The sequence below is a fragment of the Magnolia sinica genome, chromosome 11 (assembly GCF_029962835.1).
Source record: "Magnolia sinica isolate HGM2019 chromosome 11, MsV1, whole genome shotgun sequence".
Lineage (NCBI taxonomy): Eukaryota > Viridiplantae > Streptophyta > Magnoliopsida > Magnoliales > Magnoliaceae > Magnolia > Magnolia sinica.
The window spans coordinates 7,593,480-7,614,113 of record NC_080583.1 but is presented as its reverse complement, the minus strand read 5'-3'; the positions used below and the strand labels follow the sequence as shown (position 1 = coordinate 7,614,113).

The window sequence follows — 20,634 nt, the reverse complement described above, 5'->3', positions numbered from 1 at the left end:
TGGACGGTCAAGACTGTTTACACACAATAGGCACTATTATCAATTTGATCCAACTATTTGTTGGGTCTCATCATGGATTGCATTTGATTCTAAAGAATCTTGATTGGCAATCATAACCATGCCATCTATGGCTTGGAAAATGGATGGCTCCAGAAAATGAGGCGAAAGCAAGGATGGATAGGATCATCTGATCTGTGATTTTTTTGCATGGTAGCCCATGAAATTTGTTCTTTACTTGATGGGCAGCTCAGATTGATCGATTGGACTGTCCGAATGAACTGATGCAGCTAGGTGCACTATAACTCAGAGAGCTCTAAGAGTAGGGGAGCATCTCTCTTCTAGCAAATTTGTGCATATTTACAATTATGTATTTCTTCATTAAAAAAAGGTTTTATATTTGTAAGCATTTGCAATGTTCTAGCCTGACATTGCTGCCTTGTTCAATTTGTCAGCATTTCAAGCTATTGCTGGCATCGGCAGATCCAGAGATTCTGACAGCTACGTTAGAGACTCTGTCTGCCGCAGTGAAAATAAACCCCTCCAAGCTGCATGTGAGTGGCAAATTGATTGAGTGCGGCATAATGAACAGTTGTCTCCTGTCCCTAGCCCAGGGATGGGGAAGCAAAGAAGAAGGCTTGGGCTTGTTTTCTTGCGTTGTGGCTAACGAGAGAAGCCAAGAAGAAGGCTTGTCGTTGTTCCCGTCTGATGAACAAAAAGAATCGGATAGATCACAACATCGATTGGGTTCAACCCTTCATTTCGAATTCCACACGGTCACGCCGAAAGGCATGGAGCAAAGCAACCTGCGGCAGTCTTCCAACCTGCACGTCATACACATCCCGGATTTGCACTTGAGGAAGGAAGATGATTTGCTTCTTCTAAAACAATGTGTCGACCAATACGACGTACCTCCAGAGCACAGATTCTCGTTGCTGACCCGGATAAGATTCGCCCTCGCTTTTCGTTCTCCCCGGACCTGCAGACTATACAGCCGGATTTGCCTTCTGGCATTCATTGTGTTGGTTCAATGTAGCGATGCCCACGATGAGCTTGTCTCTTTCTTTGCAAATGAGCCGGAGTATACTAACGAATTGATCAGGCTTGTTAGGTCCGAACAAGCTGTTCCTGGAACGATCAGAACCCTTGCAATGCTTGCTGTGGGAGCACAGCTAGCTGCATATTCATCATCACATGATCGGGCCCGGATATTGAGTGGGTCAAGCTTTATTTCTGCTGGCGGGAATCGTATGGTTCTCCTCAGTGTGCTTCAGAAAGCAATCCTATCTCTACATAATACCAGTGACCCATCATCTCTTTCATTTGTCGATGCACTTCTACAGTTCTACCTTCTCCATGTTATATCATCTTCAAGTTCCGGTAGTGCTATAAGAGTGTCGGGAATGGTCCCCACCCTGTTACCTCTTCTTCGGGACTCTGATTCCACCCATATGGGTCTTGTCTCTTCTGCTGTGAAAACCCTTCAGAAGCTCATGGACTACAGTAACGCAGCTGTGTCCTTGTTCAAAGATCTCGGGGGCATAGACCTTTTGGCTCATAGGTTACAGATTGAAGTTTATAGAGTTATTGGCGGGGATGGTGAAAATAGCAATTCGATGACTGTAGGTGATTCGTCAAGATCTGACAATGATATTTTGTACTCCCAGAAGCGGCTTATCAAGGTTCTGTTGAAGGCACTCGGGTCCGCTACTTATGCTCCCACAAACCCTACAAGGTCCCAAAACTCCCAGGATACTTCCATACCGGCTTCCTTGTCACTGATATTTCGCAACGCGAAGAGATTTGGAGGCGACATCTATTTTTCTGCAGTGACTGTTATGAGCGAAATTATTCACAGGGACCCGACATGCTTCTCTGCTTTGGATGAGTTGGGTCTTCCAGATTCCTTTCTTTCTTCAGTGGTAGCTGGGGTTCTCCCTTCTTCAAAAGCACTTATATGTGTTCCAAGCGGTCTTGGTGCCATCTGCCTCAATGCTAAAGGTTTGGAGGCAGTTAAGGAAACTGCTTCATTGCGATTCCTTGTAGATGCCTTAACAACCAGGAAATACCTGGTAGCAATAAACGAAGGTGTTGTACCGCTAGCTAATTCCCTTGAGGAGCTTTTGCGCCATGTATCTACGCTGAGAAGCACCGGTGTCGATATAATTATTGAAATTATTGACAAAATTGCTGCCAAAGGTGGGGATTTATGTGCTGGGTCCTCCATGCAAGTGGACAGGAGTACTGCAATGGAAACAGATTCTGAGGACAAAGAAGTAAAAGGTCAAGATTGCTTTGTTGGTCCCACAAAATCAACTACTAATTCTTCCAGTCTTGAGGAGTTTGTTCAGTTTTGCATCTTTCATGTGATGGTACTGGTTCATCGAGTAATGGAGAATGCCGAAACCTGTCGGTTATTTGTGGAGAAGAAAGGTATCGAATCTTTGATGAGGCTTCTACTGCGGCCCAGTATCGCTCAAACATCTGAAGGGATGTCTATCGCTTTGCATATCGCTGTGGTTTTCAAGGGTTTTACTCAGTCTCACTCTGCAGCCCTTGCACATGCTTTTTGCTCCTCTCTCAGGGACTGTTTGAAGAAGGCTTTGAGTGGGCTTAGTTCTGTTCCCGGCTTGTTTTTACTGGCTCCTGGGACTTCACCAGATAGGGGGATCTTTTCATGCCTTTTTACGGTTGAATTCCTTCTTTTTCTTGCTGCCTCAAAAGATAACCGTTGGCTGACTGCGTTGCTCGCAGAATTTGGGAATGGAAGCATGGATGTCTTGGAAGATGTTGGGCGGTTGCATCGGGAAGTTTTGTGGCAGATTGCTCTCCTTGATGATTCGAAGCCTGAGACAGAGGATGACAGTTCCGGTTCTAGTTCCATTGGGGAATCACAGAGATTTGAAACAAGTACATACGGAATTGAGGAAGAGAGATTTAACTCTTATAGGCAGCTTTTTGATCCCTCGATGAGACGAAGGATGTCTGGGTGGAGTGTTGAATCTCAGTTTTTTGACATTATAAGCGTGTATCGTGAATTGGGTACTGGTCCTACTGGCATTCAGCAGAGAGTGGGTTTAGACGGTCCATCAAGCTCACAACGTGGAGCCAGTCACCCACTGCAACTGCCCAGATCTTCAGATTTGGGCCTTCTGGGTCCCAATACAGGAACAGAGTGTGATAAATACAGATCTTGTTACTCTCCCTGCTGTGACATGATGAGATCACTTTCTTTCCACATCAGCCATCTTTTTTTGGAGTTGGGAAAATCAATGTTGTTTCCTTCTCGCCGCCGGGATGATGCTCTAAACGTGTCTCCTTCTGCCAAATCTGTCGCGTCTACATTTGCTTCCATCGCATTGGACCACTTGAATTTTGGGGGGTATGCTGGTCCTGGTAATGCAGAGGTATCCATTTCGACGAAGTGCTGCTACCTTGGGAAGGTAATCGATTTCATAGGCAGCATTCTATTGGACAGGCCAGAGTCCTGCAACCCGATCTTGGTTAATTGCTTTTACGGGCATGGAGTCATTCAAGCTCTCTTGACCACTTTTGAAGCTACCAGTCAGTTGCTTTTCACTGTTAATGGAGCGCCTGCTTCTCCCATGGAGACGGATGGTGGATATTCGGGACAACATGTGAAGGAAGAAACAGGGCATTCGTGGATATACGGTCCCTTGGCCAGCTACGGCACGCTCATGGACCATCTGGTGACTTCATCTTTCATCCTCTCTTCTTATACAAAGCATTTGCTTGTGCCACCTCTTACAAATGGAGTTGTTCCCTTTCCACGAGATGCTGAGACATTCGTAAAGGTACTCCAGTCCAGGGTGCTGAAGGTAGTGCTTCCCATCTGGACACATCCTCAGTTTGCCGACTGCAGCTATGAGTTCATTACTGCAATTGTCTCTATCATGCGACACATCTATTCCGGAGTTGAAGTGAAGAATGCCAATACTAATATGGGAGCTCGAATAACTGGTCCACCACCAGAGGAATCGGCAATTTCGATGATCGTAGAGATGGGCTTTTCCCGGTTGAGGGCTGAAGAGGCACTGCGACAAGTGGGGACGAATAGTGTGGAGATGGCGATGGAGTGGTTGTTCTCGCATCCAGAGGAAGCCTCCCAAGAAGATGATGAGCTGGCTCGTGCTCTTGCCATGTCCCTTGGGAGCTCCGGTACATCTATCAAGGAAGATGCAGCTGCAAATGCAAGCAATCCTAACCAGGAAGAAGAAACAGTTCAACTTCCTCTAGTCGACGAACTGCTATTGACATGCACGAGACTCTTGATGAAGGAATCTTTGGCTTTTCCAGTCAGGGACCTGCTTGTAATGATATGCTCCCGAAATGATGGTCATTACAGGCCTCGAGTCATTACCTTCATCATCGATCACATGAAGATTTACAGCTCAACTTCTGATACCACCAACAGTAACATGTTGTCTGCTCTTTTCCATGTTCTTGCTCTGGTGCTTCATGAAGATGCAGTGGCACGAGAAGTCGCTTCAAGAAATGGTCTGGTGAAGATTGCCTCAGATTTGCTTTCACATTGGAGCCTGAGTTTGCATAATAATGGGGAGAAATCCCAAGTCCCGAAATGGGTCACAGCATCTTTTCTTGCTATCGACCGGATGTTGCAGGCTGACCCAAAAATGAGTCCTGAAATTCCTGCTCCTGAACAGTTGAAAAAGGACGATAATAATAGCCAGACTGGTGTTGTTCTTGCTGACAGTAGAGCCACCAATTTGCAATCTGCTTTGGGATTAAATCCTCGTTACATAGACATACATGAGCAGAATACACTTGTTGAGATTGCCTGCAGATGTATCTGGAGCCAACTTCCTTCTGAGACAATGCATGTTGTTCTTCAGCTATGTGCTACACTCACTAAAGTTCATTCAATTGCCGTGCATTTTCTCGATGCGGGAGGTCTATCTTCAATGCTTTCTTTGCCGACAAGTAGCCTATTTCCCGGATTCGACAATGTCGCTTCTATGATAGTCCGTCATATTCTTGAAGATCCCCAGACTCTCCAACAAGCTATGGAGACTGAGATACGGCACAGCATATTGACGGCCACAAATAGACATTCAAATGGAAGGCTACCCCCACGCAGCTTCCTTCAGAATTTGGCTTCTGTCATTTCAAGGGACCCAGTAGTTTTCATGCAAGCTGCTCAGTCCGTATGTCAAATTGAGATGGTAGGTGAGAGGCCGCATGTCGTGTTGTTGAAAGATCGTGAAAAGGAGAAGACCAGGGACAAAGAGAAAGACAAGCAACAAGCTGCTGATGGGAAAATTATTGCAAGTGATATGGGCCCAACGCCTCTAGGGAACGGACATAGTAAACTTCCAGATTCGAATACCAAAAGTGTCAAGGTTCATCGAAAGTCTCCGCAGAGTTTCATAGCTGTAATCGAACTCCTCTTGGATTCTATAATAACTTTTGTACCTTCTGCAAAAGATGGTTGTCTGATAGATGGGCCCCTCAGCACCCCTTCAATAACAGATATGGACATTGATGGCACTTCAAGTAAGAGAAAAGGGAAAGCTATTGCTACCGTATCTGAAGAGAGCAAGGCTGATAACCAGGAAGCCTTATCATCACTTGCCAAGATGGTTTTCATTTTAAAGTTGTTGACTGAAATTCTCTTGACATATGGTTCGTCTGTGCATATTCTGCTCCGGAGGGACTCCGAGGTCAGTAGTTCTCAGGGTTTACTACAACGGGGTCTGCCCATTGGTAACTGCACTGGCGGAATATTTCATCACGTTCTTCACAAGTTGCTTCCTTATTCTGGTAGCTACAAGAAGGATAAAAAAGTCGATGGGGATTGGATGCAAAAGTTAGCAAGTTGGGCAAATCAGTTTTTGGTGACGTCTGCTGTTCGTTCTACGGAGGGACGTAGAAGGGTTTTTACTGAAATCAACAATGTGCTCAATGACTTTGTCGACTTAGCGGATGGGTTCAGGGCTCCGGATTACAACACCCATGCTTGTGTTGATCTGCTTAATGACATCCTAGCTGCTCGCTCACCTACGGGTCTGTGTATTTCGGCTGAAGCTTCTGCGACCTTTATAGATGTTGGACTGGTTCGGTCACTGACACGGACTCTCCAGATCTTGGACTTGGACCATGCAGACTCTCCAAAGATCGCCAGTGGAATCATCAAGGCTCTGGAATTGGTGAGTAAGGAACATGTCCATTCTGCTGATCCTAATTCCACGAAGGGTGGGTCCTCGGAAAAGCATGCTCCGGATGGGAACCAATCAGGTAGGGCAGATAATGGTGGCAATAGATTTCAGTCCCTGGAAACCACATCCCAGCCTGACCACAATGAAGTGGCACCTGGCCGTATCGAGCGCTTCAATGCGAGCCAAACATCCGGCAGTTCTGATTCAGTTACAGATGATATGGACCATGATGGGGATATAGATGGCGGGTTTGCTCGTGAAACTGAAGATGATTTTATGCACGGAACTTCCGAGGAAGCTGTTGGTCTTGAAAATGGCATTGCAACTGTAGAAATAACATTTGACGTTTCGCATGATGATCAAGACCACCTTGATGAAGACGATGACGACGACGATGACGGCGATGACAATGATGATGAAGAGATGAGTGAGGATGAAGATGGAGATGAAGATGACGAGGGAAATAATGATTTGGAGGAAGATGAGGTCCATCACCTGTCGCATCCCGAAACGGATCAGGATGAACCTGAGATTGAAGAGGAATTGTTTGAAGAAGACATGTTGGAGGAAGATGATGAAGATGAAGAGGATGACGAAGATGGAGTTATACTCAGACTAGAGGAGGAGATCAATGGAATTAATGTTGTTGAACAAATTGAGGTTTTCAGCCGAGACAGTAATTTTCACAATGACACACTCCATGTGTTGCCGGTTGATGTTTTTGGCTCCAGACGGCAGGGCCGTACAACATCAATCTACAACCTGTTAGGAAGGAATGGTGACCATGGTGCGCCTGTTCAACATCCACTTTTAATGGAACCTTCTTCCTCACTGCCTCCCATTACTCCCAGACAATCAGGTGAGTTCTTTTTGTTGATGGCAGTATGTGATACTCAATACTAGGGATAGACACAATCTCCTTCGTTCTAAGTGTGGCCCATGGTTTACTGGTCCAAAGTCTCTGGACCATTGATCCGACAGGTCTCACCAAGGATGGGTCCTAACCCAAAAATCCCCCAGATAGGTAGATCATCGCCCTCCAATCATGTCCTTTTTTGTTCTTTTTTTTTCCCAGTTGAATGTGGACTGCTAGTGTACTACTTCCCACTAATCAAAGGGTTAGAATTGTTCCATTGAGGAAATTTTTGGGGCATGGTTTGTCCACTACAGGACCCATCATGTCATCCAGTGGTCCCACGTATACCACAGTCTCCATGCTAAACTAATGCCCCCACTTATACAAACTGAAAATGTGAAGATACAAGCATATCCCACAGGCTGAGGACCATATAATTCCTCCTTATTGGATTTTCCTTTGCCACTCTTTCATTTCATTTCAATCTCTTCCTCTTGCAATTAGTGATAGTTTAATCCTTTCAGAGAGCACACGCAATATGTTGTCCTCAGATAGAAACACAGAGAACGCTTCATCACAGTTGGATTCTATTTTCCGGTCACTGAGGAGTGGACGGCATGGACATCGTTCCAGCATCTGGATGGACAGCCAGCCACGTGGCGGATCTAATTCGCCCATATTACCCTCGGGCATTGAAGATTTTCTTATTTCCCAGTTGAGACGAACAACCCCAAGTCAACCTTCTGTTCAAAATACAACTACCATGGAACCTGAAGATAAAGGCGAGGCTGGACAGGTACAAGAATCAGAAACAAGAGCAAGGGAAGAAACAACTGTAGCCAACAGTGTAGACAATGGAAGCATGGTGATCCCATCACCCAGTCCCTCAGTGATGGATGCCATTGCCAATGCTGATGTTGGGCCTGCAGATAATGATTTTCTTCAAGGAAGGGGTGCCTCGAATGCAGATACACAGGCCGTCGACATACAGTATGAACGGAATGCTGTAGTTGTACGGGATGTGGAGGCGGTGAGCCAAGGGAGCAGTGGAAGTGGGGCCACTTTAGGGGAAAGCCTTCGCAGTCTGGAAGTGGAAATAGGAAGTGCTGATGGGCATGATGATGGAGGAGAAAGGCATGGGCCCACAGAAAGAGCACCTTTGGGTGATCCGCAGCCGACTCGAAGAAGGGTGGCGGGGAGTGCCACAGCTATTAGCAGCAGAGATGCATCACTTCAAAGTGTTAGTGAAGTTTCACCGCATCCAAGCCAAGGAGAGGATCAGAGTGGCCCAAGGGAGGAGCAGCAAATCAACCAGGCTACAGTCTCGGGTTCAATAGATCCTGCATTCCTAGATGCTCTTCCCGAAGAGTTACGGGCTGAAGTTCTTTCCACCCAACAGAGTCAAGTGGCTCAGCCGCCAAATGACCAATCTCAATCTGCAGGAAACATTGATCCTGAATTCCTTGCTGCCCTTCCCCCAGATATCCGAGCGGAAGTACTAGCCCAGCAACAATCTCAGAGGCTGCACCAATCACAGGAACTGGAAGGACAACCAGTTGAAATGGACACAGTTTCAATAATCGCAACATTTCCGTCAGATTTACGTGAAGAGGTAGCTATAGACCACTTCTTGTTTTGTTCTTTGAAATGCTGTTCTGTTAACTTCTGTAGTCTGTTATCTTCGTGGAAGTTTGCTAGGTTTTGTTGCCCTTGTTGCTCTCCCATTGTTAATCACCTCTTGTGCCTTATCAGATCATGATTACTGCTGTTCATTCAGTAGATTCCACAATGGATGGGTCCACTATCCATACAAGGGATGGTTAGAAACGGCTGTCAAAACTTCCACACCTTTGTATGGACGGTGGTTGGTGGGGATCTCTAGCCAGTGGCCAGGATCTTTCTTCACATGGCCCATCCAGGGTGGGGTCTTCTCAATGAACTTGGGGGTGGATCTTCATGTGGTGACTGGTGAGGCATCAAGGGATGAACAACAAATGGCAAACAATCCTAGCGGAGTTCATCTCTATATTTTGTAATCATATTTCTTCAATGTTGATTGTAATTTTTTGCATTTTTCAGGTGCTATTAACATCCTCTGATGCAATTCTGGCTAATCTAACCCCTGCACTTGTTGCGGAGGCAAATATGCTACGTGAAAGGTTAGCGCATCGATACCATAATCGTACACTTCTTGGCATGTATCCCAGAAACCGGCGGGGTGAGCCTTCTAGACGGGGTGAAGCTGTTGGATCGATCCTTGATGGAGTTACGGGTGCCACTGCTTCACGCAGACCTGTAGGAACTAAGCCGGTGGAAGCTGATGGGGTTCCTCTAGTTGACACAGATGCTCTGAAGGCCATGATTCGATTGCTTCGTGTTGTTCAGGTAACCACAGGCACTGTTAGATTTAGACTTGTGATGCTGTGTGCAACATAAGGTATTGACCCTTCAAAATCTTGATTGATGCGATGTGCCGATGGATCTGGACCACCCAGTTAGTGGATCGCTTCTTTCATGAACCAGGGCCGAGAAACCATGTTGACTGGACATTCATAACCATCTGATCCAACGCCTAATTTTGGCAGGCCAAGAAAAAGTTTAGAAGTAGGCTCCAGGAAAAACTCCATGGATAATGGTCAGGCCGGTAGTCGCTGCAATTTTTGACCATTGGTCCATGTAAGAGCTGGCCTATCAATTTGTTTATTTGGTTTTGATGGAGACATTTGCTGATCTTATCAGTTATTGTGTTGATTCCATTGACACAATGGTATTGGATGATCCAGCTTCTCTCTTTGCATTTTCTATATGAATCATATGATTAACTCATTGATGTGTTTTCCTGCAGCCTTTGTACAAAGGCCATTTACAGAGACTGCTCTTAAATCTCTGTGCCCATTACAACACCAGAACCTCTCTGATACAAATTTTAATGGATATGCTTATGCTGGATATACGGGGACCTGTTAAGAATTCAAGCAGTGCTGTGGAACCATCATATCGATTATATGCTTGCCAGAGTCATGTGATGTATTCTCGTCCTCAATTTTTGGATGGTGAGATTGTACTTTTGCCTCTTCTAGCTGGTTTCAAATATGTATCGGACTCTCTAAAGTAGGGAGCTTGGAGGACCATGACTTTTTCTAAGCTATATACAGTTGTTCCATCTACACACAAGAAGCAAATTTTATTTGCTAAGCCTACACCACCTGCACATGAAGCTACATGTGTGGGATGTCCAAGCTGTGGATGGGGCAGGTCCCATTGTTTAAATGACTTGATGTGAAGGGGAGGCTGGTCAACTCATCAGGTGTGCCTCACATGTACAGAGACAATGAACTAATTACAGGAAAAAAAGACAGCATTCACATTCAAAGTAAAGGGCAGTTGATGAGTTGATTACCCTGTATCAGGGCCCAGCCACCCACATGGCAGGGCCCACCTTATGCATGATTTGGATGTCCCACACATGTGCCAGGTTGACACAAGTATCTGCATGTAGAGGTGTGTGTGGAATTAGTAAAACTTTATATTCTTTATATACCTTTTGAAATGCAAATTCTCTCATGTTTGGTTGGATTTTTCCGAAATGAAACTTAGCAGAATAGTTACTACCGCTATCTCTCAAAAAAAAAAAGAATAGTTACTACTGCTGGGCATTGTTGGTATGAAACATTGTTGTAGTTACTGAGGCAGTTGTCATTTTTCTGTATCCTATTGTTCAATTATAGGAGTTCCTCCTCTTGTGTCTCGGCGCATTCTAGAAATTCTGACGTATTTGGCCCGAAATCACCCCAATGTGGCAAAGCTCTTACTTCATCTCGAGCTTCCATGGACGCCTGTACAGGAGTCAAACAGTCCTGATGAAGGGCGAGGAAAAGAAGTGATGGTCATTGAAGAGGGCCAAACAGAAAGGAAGCAACAGCAGAAAGGAGATTTTTCCATTGTCTTGCTTTTGAGCCTCTTAAATCAACCACTATATTTGAGGAGTGTAGCTCATCTTGAACAGGTAACGCTTCTATCTTGTGGTTATCAATAGGGCTGAAATGGGTCAGGCTGGTGTTCCGTTCTTCCTGGCCCGATCACCCACGTGCCATCCAGGGGTCTGTTTTCTTAGTCCTGTTGGTCAACCTAGGCCTGTATTTTTTTTTTAATTTTTTTTACAAGTTTTCGATTGAGGGTCAGCCAAATTACCACCATAATGTGTCATCCAAGGCCTTAATTTTTCCCTGATCCATAAATGGGTCATGCCAAGGGCTAGCTTACATGCCTAATTAATAAACGGGCTTACTGGGCCTGGACCTTTGTGACCCCTATTAATCTTTAATTGGTTATCCTTTTCTTTTTTATTTGTTTCAGCTGCTAAATCTATTGGAAGTCATCATTGATAGTGCAGAAAGCAACTCCAGCCAATCTAGCAAGTCGGGGGAGTCACCTTCTGAGCAATTGTCTGGTCCTCAAAGTGCTGAGCCCCATGTGCATATGAGTACTGACGCGGCTGGTTCTTCTTCAGGTCAGGATTCTAAATCATCGAATACTGAAGAACCCTCAGCTTCTGGGGTGAACCGCAAATATGATACCCTTTCTGTACTGCTCAGCCTCCCACAACCAGAACTTCGGCTTTTATGCTCCTTGCTTGCTTGTGAAGGGTATGATTAACGATTTGTGGTCTTGTTTTGCTTAACTTCTTGTCCTTGCATGCATTTCAATTTTTTTTCCTAGATCAATCCTTCAATGGGGAGGCATTGTCGGACCCAGGGCTGCAACTTGGGTTTGGGTCAACCCAAACCTAATTGGCCCAGCCCGAATTTGGGTAGGGTTGGGTTGTCAAGGTCCTGGGGTTGTGTTTGGGTATGGCAAATTCAGTTTGGGTTGGGAATAATCACATGTATTTGCGTTGGGTTGGGTCGAGTACAGAGGACTTTGGGTTGGGCACCTCAGGTTGGAATTCGGTTGGGTTAGGTTGCTGGTTGGGTCCTCTTGGGGGTTGGGTTGGGCTCATCCCTAGTTGGACCGCTTGGCCGGTGAATGGGGGAGTGAGAACCAGTCATCACATGCCTTAGACATTTTGGTCCTCATTTTACTTATTTCCTTTTTATATTGCTGTCTTCAGTTTTCATTTTATTCTAATGTGATTTTCTTCTTCTCCTCTCTCTCTCTCTCTCTCTCTCTCTCTCTCTCTCTCTTTGCAGTTTGTCAGATGGTGCATATAATCTTGTGGCAGAGGTATTGAAGAAGTTGGTGGCAATTGCTCCAACCCATTGCCACCTATTTATAACTGAGCTAGCAGATTCAGTGCAAAATCTTACTAGATCTGCAAGGAACGAATTGTGTGGATATGGGGAGGTAGAGAAGGCCATCCTCAGTACTAATTCTACTGATGGGACTGCAATCTTGAGAGTTCTGCAGGCACTGAGCTCTCTTGTGGCCACGTTACTCGAGAAGGAAAAGGACCCTCAGCTGCTTCCCGAGAAAGAGTACAATGCTGCCGTTTCTCAGGTTTGGGAAGTCAATGCTGTTTTAGAGCCCTTGTGGCTGGAGCTCAGTTCTTGCATTAGCAAAATAGAGGGCTCTACGGAATCTTCATCGAACCCGTCTACTGTTTCTGGGAACATTGCGTCCTCAAGCACTGGTGTAATGCCTCCTCTTCCGGCGGGTACTCAGAGTATCTTACCATACATTGAGTCTTTCTTTGTAACCTGCGAAAAGTTACGTCCTGGGCAGCCGGGCGTCACGATTTCTGATGTCGAGGATGCCACAGCATCTACTGGGGCACAAAAACCATCGGGTTCCCATGCGAAAGCTGATGAAAAGCACATTGCTTTTGTGAAGTTCTCAGAGAGACACAGGAAGCTGTTGAATGCTTTCATCCGGCAGAATCCTGGGTTGCTCGAGAAGTCGCTCTCTCTTATGCTGAAAGTCCCTCGCTTCATTGATTTTGATAATAAGCGTGCTCATTTCCGCTCAAAAATAAAGCATCAGCACGACCACCACCATAGTCCTTTGAGGATTTCAGTGAGAAGGGCCTACATTCTTGAAGATTCGTATAATCAGCTGCGAATGCGTTCTACTCAAGACCTCAAGGGGCGGTTGACTGTTCATTTCCAAGGGGAGGAAGGTATTGATGCTGGTGGGCTTACAAGGGAATGGTATCAGTTATTATCCAGGGTGATTTTCGACAAGGGCGCTCTACTTTTTACAACGGTGGGCAATGAATCGACTTTCCAGCCAAATCCCAACTCAGTTTACCAAACAGAACATCTCTCATACTTCAAGTTTGTTGGTCGAGTGGTATGTGTGTTCGCCATTGCTCTGTTTATGTCTCTCTTTGATGGCTTTTTCCTCGTAACTGTGGAAAAGGGAAAGAAATCCAGCAGTAAATGTCAATATATGAGTTACTTATTAGCGGTCAATAGCTGCACGTGTTAAACGTGTTGGACTGTATCATGGATCAACATATGCCAGCAAATCATACTGATCTGATGATTCTAGTGATCAGTTGGCTGACTTCTACCCACTGAATGCTGTTTGTTAGCATTGATGTCAGTAGTGGTTTTGGAGTGCGAGTTGCCTGGGACTCAGATCGGTACGCTTTGCCCCTGATTTGGTCCAACTTTGTTCGACTCGGTCCCATTTCGGTGTGGTGACTCATTTTGTCTGGTACTGAAACCAATATGACTCGGATGATACCAAGTTGTATCAGGCGATATTTCGAACCATTTGAACTTGTTTTTGAATCAAGGTTGGCCGACTCGGCGAGTCAACTCGTGACTTGCCTGGGTCGACATGGTTTTTACGCCCCACCAAGTCAAAATTGATGCGGACTTGCTTGGGGTGAAAATAGAACATGACCTGGATGAGTTTTCCTGAGTTTCCCTGTGATTTTCTAACTCGGACGAGTCATGTACACTACTCATCCACTTCTTATTTTTCCTTCTTCCTTCTCCTCTTCCTTCATCTTCTTCTTCTTTCTTCTCCTCCATTTTCCTTCATTGTCTTCTTCCTCCTTTTTAACCTTCTTCCTCTTGTTCTTCCATTGTTGTTGCCATAGCGGCATATGTGGCTGTTGTAGCTTTTTTTTTTTTCCTTTTCTTTTCTTCTTCTTATTGTTATTTTCTCTGGGTATACAGCTGTTGTGGCTTTTGGTCAGCGACCGCTCACATCACCCTAAAAGAGAGAGTGAGAGACTTTGGCACTTTGGCAGAGCGTGATGGCCGATACACTTGCATTACAAAATCCTACACACAGCATATAAGTAACTCAAATTAAACCGTACTAATTATGGGCTCCAATTTAGTGGATTAAGTATACATAAATTGCTTATATTTTTGTAATTCTAGCTGATAGATTAGAATACTTAATTAACAGCTGAAACAAAAATTAGTTGACAGTTTTAATTCAACGAACAGATGTTCATCAAAGGTTATGATCATCCACTCAATCTGATTTTGATATGATGAACTACCTTTAGTGGCTCACACAGTTTATATGTTTAATTTAACTTGTGCATGCCACACAATCCATCACCCTTTACCAAAGTATCAACTAAGGAGTAGACTCGTGATTCATCACCATTTTGGAAATGGTGTGAACTTATCCTCTTTATATACAGGTATCTAAACCATCCAAACAGTGGGGTACATTCTGGATGAAGCATGTCTTTAGATAGTGGGGTACATTGTGGATGAATCACATCTCCTATATCAGCTGAATGCTATGTCAGGACCACATCAATTGGGCAATGGTCCCCAATTTTACAAAATCTGACTCGCCTAGAGTCAAAATTTATAAGTTAACGGAGTCAAGTATGAGTCCCAAGCTTGCTAACCTTGTTTGAAACATTCATATGTATACTTCAAAAGTCCTATAGGTTGCTAGGATAATCTGATGGGTATGATTTTTTTGAGCACGATCCATCCATGTTTCGGCCTAGTATGAAGTGTGCCATGTTTATGGAGATGGTGGTGGATAACTAAACTTAGCTGTACGCAATGACACAGAATCATATCCTATAAGGAAAACTACTAAAAAAAAAAGGAAAACAAATTCTTTATTCATAAATTATCTTTCCCCCATACAGGTTGGGAAGGCTTTATTTGATGGGCAGCTTCTGGATGTCCATTTCACTCGATCGTTCTACAAGCACATTCTTGGGGTTAAGGTTACTTATCATGACATCGAAGCCATAGATCCTGATTTCTTCAAAAATTTGAAATGGATGCTCGAGGTATGCTTCATTTCATTGGTTTGATTCCTGATTCCTTATCTCTTCTCTTCTGTATCGATATCTTCGAACTTCTGATTGTTTGCTTCTTTTTCTTATCAATTCGATCTGACAAACAATCCTCTTCTGTAGAACGATATAAGTGATATTCTAGACCTTACTTTCAGCATGGATGCTGATGAGGAGAAGCTGATTTTGTATGAAAAGACAGAGGTAGTTGTCGGTACCAATCCCTTAGTTTGTAAATACCTGTCCTCTAGAGCTTATCTGATGAAGTAATGCAGGTCACTGATTACGAGCTGATTCCCGGTGGTCGAAACATTAGAGTTTGTGAAGAGAATAAACACAAGTATGTCGACCTTGTTGCGGAGCATCGGCTGACAACTGCTATTCGTCCTCAAATCAATGCATTTATGGAAGGTTTCAGTGAGCTGATCCCTCGGGATTTGATATCTATCTTCAATGACAAGGAGCTGGAGTTGTTGATCAGCGGACTTCCAGACATAGATTGTGAGTTTCCCTTAATTGTGTGCACCTATTTTGAAAATGCAATAATTGATTGAGCGTTTGCTCAACTCAATAAAATTTCCATGCAAGGCAGTCTTTTGGTGATCAAAATCATTTAGACAGTGGAAACCATGGTTCGTGGGTGGTGTGCCAAGGTTCCCCTGGATCGTAGCCTTTCAACTAAGCCCCCATTAGATGTGGACTTTTCTCCATTTTCATTGGATGGCTAGGATCAACTGATGGGGAATGGTAGGGAAGCATGCTTTTTTTGGGCATTGATGTCCCGTGACAGGATCCATCAAGATTAATGGCATTGGTTAATGAAAGGTGGATCCCACCTGTACAATTGCTGGAGCAAATGAACCAATGGCATTCCTCTTCCCATCCCCCCCACCCCCCCCAAATCGAGCAATCATACTTTGATTTCTATGAAAATGTCTGAGAACAATGATATCACGCTACTCTTTTGTTTTGTGTTTCTCTTTTATGCAGTGGATGACTTGAGGGCAAACACTGAGTATTCCGGCTACAGCTCCGCATCTCCCATTATCCAATGGTTTTGGGAGGTGGTTCAAGGTTTCAGCAAGGAGGATAAAGCTCGTCTCTTGCAGTTTGTCACGGGCACCTCAAAGGTACCTTGTCTGACCAGTCTGTCCCTGTTGGGCTTGCAAATGGCTGGGCCTTGCTGGCTTGGGCCTGATTTTGGAACTCTAATTGGGCTGGGCCTGTTCAGAATTTGGGTTTTGTTCAGCCCATGCCAGCCTATTTTCACCCTGCTATTTGTTCATCATCTGTGCTTTTAGTAAACATGATGGTTGTAGGGCCTGTTGCTTTAGGTGGAAAACCATGGAAAAGAACACGAATTCTCTTGATATAATGGTTTCCGCTGTTGGAGAAACAAAAGAAGAGGGGGAAAATTGATTTCCTTTTTCAATCTTTTTCTTAAAAAAAAAGAGAAAAATGATTTCAAAAAAGAAAAAAAAAGTTGCATAGATTTCCACCTATATGAGAAACACGTTCACTGGTTGACTGTTGAGCGTTGAGCTTTAAAAATTCCTTGGAAAATAACACTCATAACCAAACGACGGATTACTGTTGGATTTAGTGATTCTCCATCTCCTGAGGATTCCACAGGGGTTTTCCATTTCCATATTCTGGATTCCTCTCATCCACACTAGAAAACTCATTCTTGCATCGCATTGGCTGTTGAAAATCCCACCAGGCCCTGCTCTTTCCATGGATTGTCTGAATACTTAGGGCCCTTTGGTGTGCACCCTCCAAAAGTGCGTTTGAGGTCTAAATGCTGTTTTGATCCAATCGGCCGCTGATGTTGTGTGTTTGGATGCACACTGCAAACCCCCATCTCCTGCTTGACAAAATGGGTGCTAAAAGCTGACTCGGTTGCTGAGTCAACTGAAAAGGAGGGTTGATACTGCTTTTTTCGGAAATCCCCCTTTGAGGAAGTGCATCCAAACGGACTCTTACCGAGCCTTGGATGAGCAAAGTCCAAACTTTGAATGGGTCGTCTGGCCTGACCAGTTTGAAAATCTAGCAAATACTCATTACTATTTCTTTGCCGAGTTTTTTTAAGGGTTCTTTTACTTGGTATGCTGATGTGTCTGTGGCCCATTCCGAAGGTACCTTTGGAAGGCTTCAACGCACTCCATGGAATTTCGGGTTCACAGAGGTTTCAGATTCACAAGGCCTACGGCAGCCCCGATCACTTGCCTTCGGCTCATACCTGGTATATGCCTCATCTTTTTCATCTCTCGCATCGTTCTTCTTCTTTTACTCTTCATTATTTAGTACGAGTGCTTGACTTCTGTGTCCCAATACATGATATGTGCCCGGTTCTCTCACAATGGCTGGCGGGAATCCATATGCGCATTTAAAACTGGACTCTTGGAATCCTGCTTTGATTGTGCATGGGCATAGTCACCCGCACCATAATTGGATGGTGGGAGATTTAGGAGCGTGAATGGGACACTGTTCTTTTCCCTTGGCGAGATGCCCAACCATTTCTCTGTTGCCCATATCTACTGGTCTTGTCTACTTCATGGCCACTCTTTTTCCTTGTTTTTTCCCCCTCCAAAGGCGATTGATCAACACTATCAACATAAGGTCCACTTAGGATGTGTTCTACAGCACATTGGCTTCATGATGGTGGGCCCCAGACATTGCTTTTGAGCACACATCCTTTTCCCAGTTGTCACAAGTAGGTCCAATGATCAGGCAATCCGTACCATTAACTGATGGGTACCAGTAGGGTGCCCCAATCGTTTGCCTCTTTCTCAGGTTGTTACTTTACTTGTTTGCTTAACCATCTATTTTAAGGCCCCACCAATCGGACGATTAAGATTTTCCAACCTGGGAAAACTGTCGGGATATACCTATCCATGATACAGCCTGTCAGGCCAACGGTCCGGATTACCTAAACATGAGTCCTATTTACATGGGCTAATGCATCAGGGCCACCCAATCAATGGACTGACTCACCCCTATCTGTTCTTCAATCTCTGCAGTTTCAACCAGATAGATCTGCCAGAGTATCCTTCCAAACAGCAGCTGCAGGAGAGATTGCTTCTGGCCATCCATGAAGGTAATGAAGGGTTTGGATTCGGCTGAGAAAGACTGAGTGGGCCATACCCCTCAAGTCTGTGTAGATAAAAGGGAAATGGGGAAGAAAATGAGATGAATGGGATAGAAATAGATGCATAAAATATTTACTGTACAGTCTTTTAGCTAATGGTGATACGCCTTAGGCAGTTTTGTATTTTGCCATTTTTGCTTCTTAATATAGTGATCTGTTAAGCAAATGTGAAGATCAGGGCAGTCAATTTAGTGGGCCACCATTTGGATGGGCCATAGCCCAAAAACGGTCGTCGGTGGATGATTCCATCTGTTGATGCGAGTTTTGATGATTCAATGTGGACCATTGCTGTGGCTACAACAGTTAATTCCCTTTCATCTTTTGTCTATGACTAGAGCTGGTCATGGGGCGACTCAACTCGTGCGACTCGTTCAGACCCGACTTGATCTGAGCCGAATGAGTGAGTCAGTCCGAACTGAGTAGGCTTCACCCAATCCGAACTCATACTGAGTTGAGTCTGCGTTACCTAGTAACTCGACTCGAAAGTCGATCCAGTCAGACTTTGAATCGATCTGAAACCTGACTCGACTCGGATTCAAGTATATATATATTAAAAAAATCTTAATTTCTAAGTACCTCTAACCCTAGCGCCACACCCGACCCTGACCCGATCCCAAACTCTCTCCCCCTCCCTCATCATCCTCTTCCAAGCCCGGTAGCCACCCATCACCATCACCTCCCTCCCTCTCTCTCTCCTCTCCACTCCCTCCCTCACTCATCTCTCGATCTGATTCGGTGCCAACTCGACCCGACTCTGTACTTTTGACTGGGTTGGACTCGGTTGGATTAGTCCAGGCCATACCCAGACTCGGATCGGGTCAGGCACACTGGACTCGGTACTGAATCAGGTTGAGTTCAGGTCAAGCCTATTTCAAAACTGGATCATGTCGTGACAGCCCTAACTCGTCCGACTTGACTCAATGCCCAGCTCTATCTATGACCCATCCATGTGATGGCCCACCGGCCCAAGCGTGCATGTTTTCTATGTGCGGTCTGAGAGTATCGCACATCCCCACATAGTAAAACAAGAGAAGTGTGTAAATAGTTCAGTGTGGAGCTTTGCTGAACTTGCATTCGCCTTTAGATATGATAAGGTAGGCCAATAGTCATCTCAATCGTACATCAGGTTGGCCGCAGTGTAGATAATTGCGACTGAGATGAGTCTGATCAGATGGGCCAGCTTAGATAACTGTTTTGGCTCGACCCACTGAGTTTAGAACTATGGTTTAATCTTCTGAACTTGTGGCAGGCTGCAGCCGGCCTGACAGACGTGGGTCCTACGTTTCCTTTCCCATTCATGGCTACCATAAATGTGGGTCCCCTTTCTCTTAATCAAACGGTACTGATGATGACAAATGTAAGATCTTGGCTTTGATGGCTAAAACATTGTCACTACAATCATCAACGGAAAATGAGAGAGGATCTCACTTTTGTTATTTTTAACATCCCAGCTAGGATGGCCCATTCGTCAGGATGTCTATGCTGTCAAAATCAATGGACAACTGATCATCTGGCTCATTGTCTCTGTGGAGCCCTATGTGATGTCTGTGTGATATCCACTCGATCCATGTGAGCCCACGCCCAGAGGTGTACACGAGTCGAACCGAGTTGAGCTTGGCACGGCACGACTTGGCTCGGCCATTAGTTGACCTCAGCTCGAACTCGGCAAGGCTCGGTCCTCGAGCCTGACTGGCCAGCTCGGCTCGGTTCGGTCAACATCTCGGGCCTGTTCGAGCCAAGATCGAGCCGAATTCGTCTGTGCAGCATTTTCACAAACACATGGACTGCACTTTCAAATTCTGAAACACCAGCAATGGTTTTATAAGTATTTCATCAAACACCTTGTAAGCAACTCTAAAATCAAGAAAAAAGAGTATTTGTTTGATGAAACATACCTTCTTTGCCATCAGCCAACACTTCGTCGAGTCATTTCATCAAACACTTGACAAGCAACATCAATATCGAGTCACCGAACTGGTTCGATCCGAGTTCGATTCGAGTTGGGTTCGAACCGAGTTGAGTCGAGCTCAAGCAAGCTCAAACTCGGTTTGAAATTTTTTTGGGCTAAAAAAATCAGCTCAACTCGGCTTGAACTCAGTTTCAAACCGAGTCAAATCAAGCCTTTTCGAGTGAGCTAACCGAGCTAACTCGTTTGTGTACAGCCCTACCCACACCACAAGAAACAATGGGAATTGGACGCCCACTA

General features: G+C 44.9%; 1 protein-coding gene across 2 annotated transcripts in view; it reads left to right on the top strand.

Moving 5' to 3' along the window:
- LOC131218721 (E3 ubiquitin-protein ligase UPL2-like) overlaps positions 1-18,600 on the top strand; it is a 30,366-nt gene extending 11,766 nt beyond the window's left edge. For both annotated transcript variants that reach the window (XM_058213452.1, XM_058213451.1), the window contains exons 5-17: positions 453-7,053; positions 7,575-8,662; positions 9,130-9,435; positions 9,896-10,103; positions 10,779-11,056; positions 11,407-11,696; positions 12,240-13,338; positions 15,128-15,274; positions 15,404-15,484; positions 15,556-15,781; positions 16,271-16,414; positions 17,420-17,522; positions 18,301-18,600. In XM_058213452.1, coding sequence (XP_058069435.1) covers positions 453-7,053; positions 7,575-8,662; positions 9,130-9,435; positions 9,896-10,103; positions 10,779-11,056; positions 11,407-11,696; positions 12,240-13,338; positions 15,128-15,274; positions 15,404-15,484; positions 15,556-15,781; positions 16,271-16,414; positions 17,420-17,522; positions 18,301-18,403 — 10,674 coding nt within the window. In that variant the 3' untranslated portion in view covers positions 18,404-18,600. The remainder of the gene's footprint in view (positions 1-452; positions 7,054-7,574; positions 8,663-9,129; positions 9,436-9,895; positions 10,104-10,778; positions 11,057-11,406; positions 11,697-12,239; positions 13,339-15,127; positions 15,275-15,403; positions 15,485-15,555; positions 15,782-16,270; positions 16,415-17,419; positions 17,523-18,300) is intronic.
- The last annotated feature ends 2,034 nt before the right edge of the window (positions 18,601-20,634 follow it).